Source organism: Numida meleagris, chromosome 3 (assembly GCF_002078875.1).
Source record: "Numida meleagris isolate 19003 breed g44 Domestic line chromosome 3, NumMel1.0, whole genome shotgun sequence".
Taxonomy (NCBI): Eukaryota; Metazoa; Chordata; class Aves; order Galliformes; family Numididae; genus Numida; species Numida meleagris.
Genome location: NC_034411.1, coordinates 4,004,271 through 4,019,498, shown reverse-complemented (window position 1 = coordinate 4,019,498; position 15,228 = coordinate 4,004,271). Strand labels below are relative to the sequence as shown.

At 44.7% G+C, this 15,228-nt stretch overlaps 1 protein-coding gene across 4 annotated transcripts in view; it reads right to left on the bottom strand.

The window, feature by feature from the left end:
• Nucleotides 1–15,228, bottom strand: part of SLC24A3 (solute carrier family 24 member 3) — a 147,823-nt gene that overhangs the window by 53,723 nt on the left and 78,872 nt on the right. For all 4 annotated transcript variants that reach the window (XR_002436829.1, XM_021391630.1, XM_021391631.1 and 1 more), the window contains exon 3: nucleotides 1,335–1,411. Coding sequence is in view for 3 of the 4 variants with exons in the window: in XM_021391630.1 (XP_021247305.1) it covers nucleotides 1,335–1,411 (77 nt within the window). In the remaining variant the exon portion in view is untranslated. The remainder of the gene's footprint in view (nucleotides 1–1,334; nucleotides 1,412–15,228) is intronic.

Here is a 15,228-nt window from a genome sequence, read left to right as displayed (position 1 = left end):
GCAGAGCAGCTCAGGGTGACTTGCATTGGAGGGCACAGCTTAGAGACGTTAGTTTATATGGATTTTTGGGAGTATTCTTGCTTAAAAATCCAGCTCAAGTTCAGGATTCATTTTTCAAAACATCTCAAAGCAAAATGCTCCCACAGAACCTTGGAAGACTTTGGCTTGCCAAAGTCAATAGCGATGTTACTCAACAATTTACTGTAGCCATTCAGCTGAAATAAAATCATAACAGAGCACTCGCATTACATGATGCAATACAATCTAATTTCATACTTAAAAAGAAATCATGAAGGCACATAGCTAATGATAGAAGAAGTATTTTTCTTTGCTGCTTAAGAATGCACTCTCTCCCTTGCCAAGTACCAAGTTGGCAGCTCTTCTTAAATTAAGAAGACATTAAAAAAAGAATTGTCTTCATCCACCCAATGAAAGCTGAAAAATGGATTTGAAGGGGAAGTGGTTCCTTCTGTGTTGTTACTGCAGCTCCATGTATGGTCTTGTAGCAGTGTCTAGTGGACTAAGAGACTGGGCTTACATTTAAATTTATCTCTGCTACTTTGAATGTCAACCTTGCTAAGCACCCCTTTTACACTGCCTTGTTTGTGACAGAGATCACACAACTCCAAGCCAAAAACTGCATGGCTTTCTGACTACTAAGAGTTTAAAATCAGCACCTATTATCATCTTTCTGGCACATTTCTGAACTTTGAGGCCCAACCTTTTCTAGAATTCCCCAACGAATCCAGGACTCCTGAGCACCTGGTAAATGCAGTTATAACCTCTTCTTTAATATATTCAGGAAGAAAAGCTCACTTAAGCAACTTAAACACCTGGGGGAATTCTGGACATCCTTAGAGACTGACTAGAGCATTTTCTAGCTAGATTACAATATGACTCAAGCACCACATATCGCTTTCTTCTCCAGGCACCATCCTTGTCAGGAAAAACAAGAACCTTTGCATTGCCTTTCCAGGCTCACCGAGCCAGGCTGGCATCTCGGTCTCACCACTCCCCGAGAGGATGGCTACTTATCCCTCAATGCTGGGGGAATCCTTGGCCCTTTGAATCTTAAACTGGAAAAGAACAACTTTCTGGCTCTTGTATATTTTGATAGAGGGTTTTTTTTGGCCTGTTGTGTAACTTACCACGCATTAACGTTATACTCAGATTAGTCACTAAAACTGACTCTCAGTCATGACTGAGAACAGAAGGGGAACGTCTGCGTGCAAGAGCAGAAAACCCTGTGGGTAGGAAGCAGTATCAACTGTCAGTGAACGTACTGAATCCAGTCCAAACTGATAGGAAAAGAAACACAGTGTCACAAAACTTACACAAATGACATGCAGGATGACAGCTCCATGCCTCCTGTCCTCATTCGTGAAGATGTCATTGGGGAATTCATGGAGAGCTGCAAAAAAAAAGAGAAGAAAGAAAGCCCAGATGCTTTACTACGTACTCAAAACTGCCAAGTGTACTGTTAAGTAACGTAACGCAAAAACACCAGAGCGTTCCATGGGGCAGCAGCCCTACAACAACCACCCTGTGGGCCCCCATGCAGAGGCTCTTTGTTCCACGGAGGTGTCAGCTTAGCTTAACTTGTCCTCTCAATCAGACCTTTTGCTTACTGTGTAATTTGCTTCCATGGCAACCATAAGCTGTATACCCAAAGACATCTTGGAGAGAGGAGGTAAACCCCAAGGACACGCATCACTCTTACAAAAAAGCCCAAGGGGAAATAGCATATTCACATAGATGCCAACAGGTCACCCCCAGAAAGCATTTCTAGCTTATGGTTTTGTACCTGGAAATGGATGGGATGGGTAAAGCAGAGGGCAGGTGCTAGAAATACTCCAAATAAATCTCAGAGAGTCTCCTACTAACACAGCATTGATCCGTACCCACACCTACAGCAGGGCTCTGTGTCTCAGCCTTACTCCTCTGCTTCTTTTACCTTAATGATGATACAGATAATGTCCTGCTGCATTGCTAAGAAATGGGGTTGGCTCTCTGATCCCTTACAAAGTAAGTGTAGAGAGTTGCAATTAGCACCGCGGGAAAGCAGCACCTGTCTCATCTGAATGCATGCTGGCTTGATTCCTTCCCCCTCATCTGCACACACAAAATGCCTACTTTGAAGAGGCTGCCCGCAGCTGCCAATGTTTGGAGACATGCTATGTCGTTTCCTCTGCGGGCACAGAGAGGACATCATGTGCCATTTAAGCCTGTACTTTGCTTTTCCTGACAATGCAGCCCCCGAGGACAGCTCATTTTGCTCCTCTCTACAGCTATGTTTCCCATGCCACAGGAGTGAAGCTTTCCCTCTGACTCTTCTCCTCTTGACTTCTCAGCACGGAGTCCTCCAGCGTTATTGTGCAAGTAACATTCACTGATCCCTGGAAATACTGAACATTCTCCACATGAACAACAACGTCCTCCGAGCATTGTTCCCAACAGTAGTCACTTGGCAGCAAACTCCCTTTCAACTGTTCAAACTTTTTTCCCTGCCTGGGTGCCTCTTATTGCCCTCACTGAGTGAGTAATGGTAAGACGCTGGAATTCCCCTTATAGTTCCTAGGATAACTTGCTGTATTAGACAATGAGCTGAGGTCTGAAAGAGGATGCAATCCAAGATAGCGGTCGACAGAGACTGAGTGCCAGATATGGAGGAAGAACTGTTTCACCTTACCCACTTTTTAGCTTTACAGATCATTTGTGCATTTCAGATCAAAATGAACCTTTCTTCTACCTTCAAATTTCACTCGGATTCCTCAGAGAGGTCCTCAACATGAATGAGATCTTTGATGTATGGCAGCAGAGATGCATAGGAGGTTTTCACAAAGACATGTCAGATATTTAGAAAAAAAAACCAAGTGTGCAAAAGCCTTTGGGTTAGGAGGGAAGGCTTAGGATTACCGTGAAGTCCTGTGAGCTGTAACCCTACATACAGGGATGGGGAAAGGTCAGTCAGAGACCTCCTGAAGCAGAGAGCAACACATACCTGAAGCGTCAGAAGTGAGTTTTCTGTGGAGCTGCTATGTTCTATGCCATAATAACCAGTAAGACTTCACACTTTCTCTGCATACTCCTGTGCTCAACCAAAGATAATCGCTTTGCTTGTGTAAGGCTGCCAAGCCCCAGGTCCCCAGCTCAGCTGCAGACCCCCACAAGACAACAGCTATGTTCCACATGTGCAAGGATGGTGTTCAAGGACTCCCATGGCACAGCCTGTACACATTCCCAACAGCAGTTTTTTCCCTGCAGCAAACTCAAAGGCAAAGTCATTATTGTTTTGGATGGAGGATATAAGTGTTCACTCTGCAGTTATGCTGTAGGATTCGGGCAGGACCCGTGCTCTAATTAGCTTCAGAAAGAGCATCTGTTGGCAGAAGTGAACCATGAAGAAACTTCATGCAGAAACAATTATTTCAAGTAACAATATAATACAGCAGGAGAGAAAAAAAAAAAAAACAACACCCAAATCAGATGCTGCTTCACTCGGAATCAGTGGATCCTGTATCCAACGTCATTATTCGCACCATAAATTTAGGCTAACTTTCTTGAGAACAAGGGGTTAACCATGCTTCTCTGCAATCCCACCATCAAGACTCATGGTCTCTGTTTTGATACAACTACACTGTGAGATGACAGCCCCACTTGATGTGATCTCTAGATCTTCTTTATTGACTTCCAATCACTAAGATAAGTTTAAGGCCTTCAAATCTCAAAAAATAAATGCCAGCATCTTCTTGTGACTGTGATCTCCCCAGTGCTCTACAACACCTTCTTGCCCTCGGGTAGCTCATAGAAGTTTTCCCTTCCCTGAGTGGGAAGTGGGAAAGTAGAAAGGGGAAAAGAAAGCAGTTCACATGGTTAGAATGTAATGTGCTAAACATGGTAACTCTAATTCCTTCTACCTTTTGAAATTACAACACGGCACATTTTGCAAGCGTGCAGAGGTACTTTTATCACGTAGCATGTTATAAAAATGTGGTACTGGTTTGCTGAGGATGCCTTGACAGGCAACAAAGTAGGAAAGGTCCACAAGAAGACCCTCCATTCACTATCCATTGGCGATATCAAGCATGGTATCTAAATGCAAAGTCCAGCTTCTGTAAACCCTGTCTTTAGCAGTCAGCATGGGCAGAACTGACTTGTACACAGTTATACTTCTCCTTAGGCATCCTCCTAACAACAGCCCACCTTGCCAGAAGACATAGTCCATTCCTACAGTGGAAAATCAAGTATATAGGCCCTCTGCCCCTGGTCTGAGGGGCAAAATATGCCTTGACCTATGCAGATACAGTAAGAAGCCTTCCACAAGCCTATTCGGTGCCTCGAGCTGATCAGGCCCATACAATCAGAGGACTCACAAACTAACGGCATAATATGGGACCCTGCAAGTCACTGAAAGTGAACAAGGATCACATTTTACTGGCACTCTTGTACAGAAACGGGCCAAAGATAATAACATTGCATGGTGTTTTCACTTACCATACAATCCCACCGGAGCAGGTCTTACAGAACGTTACAATGTCATTTTGAAAACAGCACTTTGGGCTGACAGTCAATGAAGAGGTGGACAATATAACTATAGAGGTATCAGAAAAACTTAAACGAAAGACCTCAAGATGGATAACCCAGTGCTTTACGCACGCTACACGCTGCCTGGGCTTCTCAATTTAGGATACAGATGAAGGGAACTGAAAAACATATTAAGCTGGAAATTGGCACCATGGACAACCTACTGCTCCTTGCCACTGTTGGTCTTGAACCTAGCAGTCACCTGGCAGAATGGCCATGGGATGAACAGGTAGGACCAAAACAGTGCAGCTTCCTTGCTCCTTCAGGAATGTTATTAGAAAAGGGAGGTTCTGTAACTCCCCAGGTGCTCGGTACTTGGCCCACTTAAAATACTTGTTGACATACCAATTTTTATTGTAGAAGGAACTCTTCAATGGAATAGAACTGTAAGCATAAATGAACAGCCAACCTTCGATGAAATGACTGCCAAAGCAATGGATGAAGTCTGAATGCAGAATCACGCATGACCTCATTGCCTGATGGATCATCACAGTGTATGGAACAGCGTAGACTGGCTCTCAGCTTTAGCAGTGAGGGTAAGATACCAGGTGCCATACTGTGTTGAATGGAACTCTTCAAGTGGAACTGATGTGTGGGTAGGAGCTTTACCCAAAGGCTGGTCTAAGAATAATAACTTACCCAAATCCTTGAATAAGGGTCCTAATAAGTCTTCCATGCACGTGATGCTATGGGGTTCTTTGCAGGTTTGTGGTCAATATGGCTGGCTGTACTTACCTTCAACTGGACTAGACAGTGTACTTGGGGATGGCTCTATGTGCCCTGTGCAATACACTCTGAATTACTACAAACACCAACTAATTGGCAAATCTTTCTCACCAAACATTGATATAAACGAACTGCTTGGTCGTTCAATACCATGGCCATCTTCTCCCCACAAGCTGCAGTCATCAAGTATTGCATTAGCTAACCATGCTGCAGCAGCACTAAATTTAACCCATTAAGCTATTGGGCTGATTAACCAGGAATTAGAACAAATATGCAAAATCGTTCTATAGAATGGCATGGCATTAGACATATCGACCGCAGCCCAAAGGATTACCAATATGCAATCATTAACACCGATTGTTGTACACATATTCCCGATGTTTCCAGAAATGTAACTCATGATGATACAGATGAAGACCCGAATTACCCAACAACTAACAAATGTTCCTGTCTCTAGTAAGCCCCCATACCCTCATAGTGGAAGAAATGGTTGTACAGTATTACTGGATTTTGTCTTATTTGCCCTATCAGTTTTTGTTCACTCTGTTGCTTACGTGGGATTTGGATGCAACACACATCAGCTACCTTCAAACGAGCTACGTCTCAGTTCAAGCCATGAAGTGGTGGAGTGTGCAGCAAAATACAGATCCTCCCTAAAGGAGGCTTGCAGTTCACCCTGGATTTCTCACCAGGTTTAAGTGCACTAGCGTCATAGAGTCTTGGAAATGACAGACTAACAAGCATCCAGGAAAACCAACGTCCCACTACGCTAATCCAGAAAACAGCTCAGCGATTTAATTTGTTCAGTGTACCCTCATTAAGAGCAATATCTTTTTGTTAGATTAGCAGTTCTCTTTCCAAAGTCAAGTAATCGGTATAACAGTTGAAAAGAGCATGCAATATAATTGGATAACCTTTGTTGCAAAGTTGTTGCAAGTCATTTAAAGATAAATTACTTTCATTTACTCAAATGCTTTATTACATTTCTGGCTGTTAATTGGATTATAAAGCACTTAAAGACAGTCTGCCAATTAGGTTGCAGGCATGGCTTTTGGTAATAAACTGAAAAGCAAGAGCAAGGAGGATGTTCTGGCATTCTGAGTGTTTCTCAGTAATTCCAATTTGAATTGCGCTATAAAAGCTGAAATAATAGTTTTCTTCTAATGGTAACTTCTACACGTTCAGTCTTGAGTTGGAAAAAATCAAGCTGCTTTTTCCTGGCTTTCACATTATTATCATGAGTAAAGCTTCAGCAATTGGAATTTAATTAGCAATTCCGCAGATGATTAAATGGAAAAAACACAGATAACTCTCACAGCTCTGCCACTTAATAAGCAGTAACTGAGCAAGAAGTAGCTACATCAGGTTTGTTATAGACACAAGCAAGCAACCTACCCCTGCACTGCATCCAAGCAAAACACTCTTTTTTACATAAGTGGTCTCTGACCAAAGGCTCCATTTACTACTTTTACCTGTACCCTTATGTAGCAGCAAACATCTCTCATCACGGACATCCACACTGACTCCTGGGTCTGAGTCACCCACACACAGGGAAACCAACAGCAGCGTCAAACAGGAAGCCCCGCATGAGGACCTCCAGAACCTGGGGCTTCCCTTTAGACAGCAAGATTCATCTGCCAGGAGTAAAATATTACATGAAAACCAAATGTTCCTGAACAAAACTGTAAAAGAAACTTGTCCTTGCCATTCACCAAACCATAAGACACCGCAAAGGAAACATGGGGGAGGATGTTTTTAGCCACATGCAGAATGGTTTGCTAACACACATGCATATGCTTCCCTCTCCCTCCTGCGGCTGCCGAGAATTTAGCACAGCAGCTCTTAGCAGACAGAGACAGAAAAGCCAGCCCCCTCATCAAGAGTCTGCTCTTGTTCAAGGAGACTGAAGTGCACCTAAGGTAAAAGCCTGCAGAAAAAAAAACAAAAAAAGTGTAAAAATAGAATAGGCTGATAGCTTTGGGAAGGAGATGGGGAATCCTAGCCATCCCTTTGGGGCACAGCAGCAACATCTACTTCTTGCTCAGGTTCAGGTTCCCACCCCATGCAGTAATGAAATGTACCCTCTCAGCTGCAAAAATCTCACGTGTTCATCGCTCCAAGACATTGTCTGAACACAAATGTTCTTAGTGGCTTAGACTTGAATGCATGCAATTACAAAATAATGTATGCCAATTTGGAGTCTGCTGAATTTTTATGAGATGCATCAGGTGCAGATGAGTATAGATAAGAGGAGAGCTCTGCAAAACAGAGGAGCTCCTTTCTGAAAAGAAAAGGTGCCTCTGCAACACCACTCCAACAGCTGCCCTATTTAGCTAGTATAGAAGCTCATGGTTTGTTATTTTGCCCAAAAGAGCACTCAGCTTTTATAGAGGATACAGGGGAAGATTTTGCCAGGCTTATTTTGATAGCACCAAAAAAACAAAACCAACATTGTCAATGAAACTAAACCAAAAATTTCTGCCTAACTGACCCTGCAGACTTCGCAGGCATTTGGCAAACTGCAGAAGAGCAAGGGCTTCAAACTCAACACTTCCACCAGCGTGTCCTGTTTGGTCTCTAGGTACAATACTAATGCCACAAGTTCTGCTCTTTGGCATTGGTGGGCGACCTGGAGGAGCAGAGGATATTCAGATTGGCAGCAGCTGCCGTGCAGCAACTTGGGAGCTGGGGACACAGCCCCTGTCACAGTGCACCCAAGCACAAAGCAGCAGAGGTCCCACAAGAATACTGCCCTGCACACTTCCCCTCCAGATTCGGAGGAAAATTTTGTACCCAGGCTTGATAAAGGAAAGTTATTTTATTCATAATAGAACGAGTTAGAATAAATTCTTGTCTTGCTATTCTAAATCAGTGTGCGCTTCATTAAAACTGGAACCCTATTCAGCCTTGGCATTAGCTGACTTACAAAACACTCTGCATTTCCACTCTGTTCAGAGGATTTGCTGGCGCAGTACAGATTTTGTCTGCCAGAGCCGAGCTCCTTCAAGGCAGCTCACACGTTGTGCCAGGGCGGATGCAAAGAGTAAACGCTGCTGCGCCCTTCTCCTGGGTATCAGCAGGAAGAATTAGCCCTTCAGAAGTCTTTTCCATTCAACTCCTTTCCCTCACCTATCTGATGCTTCCAGCCCTGAAGTGTCTTTCAGTGATGCTCCCACAGCAATGGGAAGGGAATGTGGTGTCCAGGAAAAATCCTGGGTTTCCACTGAAATGGCTCCACTGAAGGAAGTTCCTATCCTAACAGGCTGACCAGAGAACTGTGGGTGCCCCATCCCTGGAGGTGCCCAGGTTGGATGGGACCCTGAGCAGTCCAATCTGCAGGGGGGCAGCCAGCCCGTGGCAGAGGTTGGAACTGGGCGATCTTTGAGGTCTCTTCCAACCTAAGCCATTCTACAATTCTATCACTCTGTAGCACAGGTTTCATGTCACAATGAATCACCCCTGCTTTAAGAAAGAGGAAGTTGCTAGCAGAACTGCTCCCAGGGCTGCTGAGATCAAGCAGGCGGAATGGGACAAGGCCATTCGAGACGGATGACGGGAGTACATGGAAAAGTAATCTCCTATGGGTTTCCTCAAGGACAACTATCTACTTCTGTTAACTCTTCCTTCAAGGTCTATTTATGTCCATTTGAACGAAAGACTTAAAAATAATAATAATAAAGAAAGATGGAGTGGAAGGTGGGGTTTTTGGCTTTTTTTTTTTTAAAGAAAAACTCGTCTAGATCAATAATTCATAAAGCTGCAGTGTACACTTATTTTTAAACAAAGACTCTATACTGCTGGCCAGGAACAGGGAAACTCTTGGGAAATCTGCCATGGCTTTCACAGAAGCAGCACAAACAAGGATGCCCAGTCTAGGCAATCGATTAGCAAAAAAACTCTCAGAAATTCAAAACCTCAGTTCATTTTTTCATTCTGTCCCCACAAATCTTTCATGGCCAAAGGCAAGTTGCATCAGTTCTGGGCACTGCAAACCCTAAGCATCCTAGCGTAGAGACACCAGCCTTCATTGGTATATGGGTTTCCAGGATAATTACTGTGTCCTGCTTAGCTGCTTCTTTCCAAAGAGCGCTTCCCAGGTGGCTGCATGTCCCATCCCATCACGGGATAGAAGATAAGGCTCCAGAGAGTCACTGCTTGAAACAATTATATGAGTGGGCTAGATTAGAAACCAGGACATAAGATGCTCAACTCCACTGTTTTTGGGACCATTGCCATTGACAGTATTGCTGTTACTTCAGCTGTCATTAAAAGTCTCAGAGACAAATGCACAAGTGAGCAAAGATTAGGAAAAATTTCTTCTGCCATTACTCTGCTGGCAAGCAGCCTGGAGCCTGAGGGCCATACCAGCCCCAGTAGTCCCCGTGGAGAAGCAGGTGCCTCAAAAGGCTTGGAACACCCAGCAAAGTGATCTTCTTCTAGGACACATCTTTTGAAGTCCTTTAAAGACAGACAGCAAGGCTCCCTCATCCAGCACAGCGGGTCTCAAAGGGGAGGCCTCCTCCTGCCCAGTGCCCACGCTGCCCTAGCTCCAGGCTCCAGCATGCTCCAGGCTGCGCACAATAATTCTATTTGATAGAGCAAATTCTCAGCTACAAAACACTACTTTTCAACATAGCTACCACTATTAGCTATGCATTTTTTGCCAGCAATGAACAAGAGCCTGCATGCTGCGCTTGTACAAATCTGCACCAGCAGAGGCAAGCCACTGTTGCTGTCACCCCTGCTGAAACGCGCCATCACCGCCTCACCGTGCTCACATCCACTGGTTGGCCTCTAGAAACATTCAGCAAGCATCAGTGATGCAACCAGATGATCTGAGTGGTCTTTTCCAACCCTCAATGATTCTGTGATTCCGTACCTCTGCAGCTGGAAAAGGGCACACGTGTGCTGCAGTGTGTAGCAGACAGATGCAAGCTCTCACCTAAGTCTTGCAGTCAGCAATAATACTATGTTGAAACGGCTAGCTTACTATCTAGGTCCAGCAGCATTCCCTGAGCCCCTGACAGTGTAACTGGCTCTACCAAATACATGGGGCAGTAACCTCTGCACCTTGAAACCTGTCCCTACACAGTCCAGCGACTGCCAGGGTGAGCTTGTGGGAGTATTTTTTTCCTTTTTTTTAGATGGTGTTTGGATTACAGTAACTTGACCTACAATTCAAGGGAGCCAAACCACACTAATGTATCCATAATAAATCACTTTGCTTATGTTTTACTGCTGTCACCACTTACTGACCAAAAACAAGCAGCTAAAATAGTGTAGTGGGTACAGCACACCTCTATGTCATGTAACATCCTTACGGCCAATGGCACTATCCTGCGTGTTGTGACAGTTCACCAGGGTTGGCTCTTAGCAAGCAATGTGCGTTCAAATAGTATTCTCTGTGTCTTTGCAGCAATGAATGCTAATTGTCCCAAATTAAACATTTATGATGGACGTTCATTCAGCAATGAATTTAAGCATGCATCCATTTCCTTTGGTTAATGCATGCTCGTTCGCTCGCACCGAGAAATAGAAGGCATATGCCTAACACAAAGGATGCTGAGGGCATGCACACTGAACAAAAGAATGTTTAAATCTTTCCAGGCTGGCTCTTCAGCAGCCCTCAACACAGAGCAGGAACATCACAAAAGGGAGCCTCGCTGCAAATCAGTGCCACTGAGTCCATCACAATGACCAAAAGCCTTTCTGTATCACACCTGTGGGATGCTGGGTCGCCATTAAAGCCAGAGAGAATAAAGGAGGAGGTGTGGGGCCACCCTGCCCACCAAGAAACACATGCTGATTTGCACCAACGTATCTTCAAGTGGAACTCACTGCTTGTTTGTTCCACACACACATACATCTCTAGCAGCAACTACTGCTTGTAGAAGGAAATGCACAGAGGCATTGGCAGAATTGCCCACAGGTTATAGATCTTGCAGACCTAAGCGCAGCTGGCCTTGGACCAAGTTTATCTCCCTTGACAAATGCAACACTTGTGCAAAATTATCCATTATCAGACACACTGTGGTTAGAAATAATGAGCACAAGGAAGGTTCTTTGCAAAACCACAGCAAGAGAAGAACAAATCTCTGACTAGTTCCCATTCCCAAATGAACTACTAGAAATTCCTAATAACTTACTGCCTTAATTACAGCTATTCTGGACTTCATGGACTTCTTTTGAATGTAAATATCTCTTTCTGTAGCTTTGTTTTGGGAAACCATCATTTATGTACATTGCTCCAAAAGTAATGCCTCCTTTATTTCCATGGAAACTGCAACAAAGAGTTCAACAACACTGTTTTAATAGAGCAAATTCTCAGCTACCAAACACTATTTTTCAACATAGAATCCTAGGATCACCAAGTTGGAAAAGACCTCCAAGATCATCCAGCACCACATACCACCAATATTTCCCCACTAAACCACGTCCCTTAGTACAACATCTAAACATTTCTTGAACACCTCCAGGGACAGTGTCCCGTGGCACAACATGGATGCTGACCTGATGCAAACAATTCACCTCTCAACAATGCTTATGACCCACAGCTGCTCCTCTATAAGGGCTCTGCAAGGGAACCTGGACTGCATGCCCATGGGACAACAGTGCCAGACGATGAGATGATGCTGGAGGCTATGATTCAGGAAAAAGGACAGTTTAGAGCAGACAAGGTTTACCTCTATGTAAATAATAAATATTGGTCTGGATATACTTCAGCACGGTCCATTGCAAGCTCTGAATTACTCACTGAACTAGCCACATAGGATAAGAGGTCTTAAAAATGACAACACATCTGTGTGTATTGGCTGAAAAAGGGTTCCAGAGAATCCATCTGCCTATGACTGTCATGGGGATCTTCACCATCCTCATCGCCTTGCTGACACCACTACCTTTCCCACAGTGAGGCACGGAGTGTTTCAAAGCTGAGAAATTCTTCCAGTATCAGAAGCGCTAACTTTATCAGAAGCAGTATTTTTGAGACTGTTCCCAGCTGCATAGGGCAGGGCTGTGCTTCTCCACAGACAGGTATTACTTCAGATCTCCCTGCGATGTAATTGTATAGCAGTATTACTTTTAGCAAGTTGGCACCTTCAAACTGGAAGCAAAAGAGAGGATGACACCTTTGAATTCTTTGTGACTGCAGGAAACCACACAAGCATTGGCACAGGCTGCCTAGGGAGGTGGTGGAGTCACCATCCCTTGAGGTTTTCAAGAAAAGGGTAGACGTTGCAGAGTGACATGGCCTAGAGCATGGGTTGATGGTTGGACTAGATGATCTTTTGGTCTTTCCAACCATGACTCTATGGCTCCAGTTTTGCCTATTTCTTCTTGTGCCTTTCACCAAAATCTCCTCCCACAAAAAGACAAATAAAAGGAAACTCTCTCAGCTGTCTCCTTGCTAGAGGCTCAGACATTTTTTTTAGTGGTTACTGAGTGCTAAAGTCTCAGCCTTGTCCTTCCTCATTTACATCCAAGGAGGACACAGGGTCAGCAACAGCCTTGAGCCAAAAATGACTTTGGATGCAGTACTACAGATGTGGCCTCATCAGGGCAGAGGGGGAGGATCACCTCCCTCATCCTGCTAGCGACATTCTTTGTTATGCACCCCAGGGTACCATTGGTCTTCTTGGCCACCAGGGCTCATGGCCAACCTGCTGGCCACCACGACCCCTAAACCCTCTGCAGAACTCCTCTCCAGCAGGTCAGCTTCTAACTTGTACTGGTGCATGTATTATTCCTCCCCAGGTAGGACCCTACACTTGCCCTAACTGAATCTCATCAGGTTCCTCCCCACCCAACTCTCAGCCTGTCCAGGTCTTGGCTGAATGGCAGCACAGCCTTCTGCTGTGTGTAAGCCACTCCTCCCAGCTTTGTATCATCAGCAAACTTGCTGAGTGTGGACTCTATCCCTTCATCCACATTACTGCTGAAGATATTGAACAATACCTTGAACAATGTTGGCCGTGAGGCCCAGATTACAGCACCCACCTCAGCCCCGCAGCCCACACTGCTCGCACCACCAGCTCCTACATACCCAGGCAGAGACACCAGGCCTCACCCACCCACAGCTCCTCCAGCACACCCTCAGCACAGTGTCTTCCACTTCAATGCCCTCCAACACCACCTACGCCTTAAACACAGCTTTATCCCAGGGATTCAGAGTTGCCCATGGGTTTGAAATGGAGGAGATGTTTCTGCATGATTCAGAACCCAAACTGCCTGCGGTTCACACCATCCTTCCACTGTGGCTCCTTGTCATTCCATCCAAGTGGAGGATACTGCCTGCCTTGCATTTCACCTGGCCTTCACTCCCCAAGGATGGCCCAGAGCAGCTGCACAGCTGCCACAGACTCCACCGTCCCCATGCTGGCACCACAGGGATTTGAAGCCCACAAATGAATTTCAGCATTTAAACTGGCAGAGCGCATCTGCGCAGCAGCTCTAATACTCCTTAAGCTCCCTCAAATTTCTAAATGCTTAAAGCTATTACAATCTCTTTGTTATTTTACATTAGGCATCCCATTAACTATTTTCTTACTTTGATGTAATCAGTGTTTTACATTATGTGGAGATTAATTCTGGACAATGAGGCCAAATGTCCTGTCCTTTCTACAGATGGGCCAGCTTAGAGTAGAGGAACCCGGTGTGCGAGGCACAAAAGCCCCATGTGACTGCAAGGGCCACCGTCCTCTCTTGTGCTGGGCTGCATGTTACACATGACCACCCCAGACCACCAGCAGAGCCCAGCACCTGGAGTCCAAACCATGGATGTGAGCACGGTGAGGTGCTGTGGTTCAGCAGTAGTGATAGCAGCAGTGGGTCACCTCCACTGGTGCAGATTTGTACAAGCATGGCATGCAAGCTCTTGTTCATCGCTGGTGAAAATGCACAGCTAATGGTGGTGACTATGTTGAAAAGTAGTATTTTGTACCTGAGAATTTGCTCTAGCAAATAGTGTTATCGTGCTCTTTTGTATCTGTTGCAGTTTCCACGGAAATAAATAGGAAGCGTTACTTTTGGAGCAACCTACATAGACGTGCAGCAGTTCCTCAGAGCTGACAGGCTCTGCCTTTGCCCCCCCACCTCGCATCTCTCTGCTTCTCTACCTCCACTCCACGTGCTCTTTGAGGTACAAGTTACATCAGTGCAGAGGGTCATTTATTCACTGTGGTGCCAGCAGTTTGAGCGCGCTCCATCTGCCTTTGAACCTGTTCCTCTGCAGAGTAAACATCTGCAAGGTTGATGTATGAGATCACCTCACAGAACAACCTTTTAGAGGTGCTTCTTTCTGTTCTGGCTACTTTCTTGCCACCACAGAGTGTATCTGCACAGGATGAAATATTGCGTGTTTTTCCAAGTATAGGACCCCAAAATTTATTAAGATTTCTCCATTAAGTTTACATTCCAGACACATAAGCTACTGGCTCCCTTCCCCCTCTCAGTCAAAACAGAAGCAAAGCTATCGTCTCATTTTTCCATCTCAACACTATCATCGGCAAGGCACTTACGTGCTTAGGCTGGCTCATTTTGAATAAATACCTTTAGCAAATCAGAGTGAGTTACATACTTCAGACATCCATCTTTTTGCTCTTCGCATGTAAAACTGAGACTAAATTTCCATTCTAAGATTGCAAAGTGAAAATGATGAACACAACTAATACATCTATAAGAGGAAAATTAGAATAATCCTTTACTCTGATGGATTAATGGATGTACACTAAAAGGAAATTCTTGGGGATGTAAACAAGCAGCATTCACTTGAATGAAAAAGATGATTGCTGCAATCTGTCTTGCACACCATGCCCAGCATTGTCAACACTGCTGAAGCAAATGACCACCAACATCAGCCTACAAAAACCTATCTGAAGAGGACCTGATTCCCATAAGAACATACACTAACCCATGAACAGG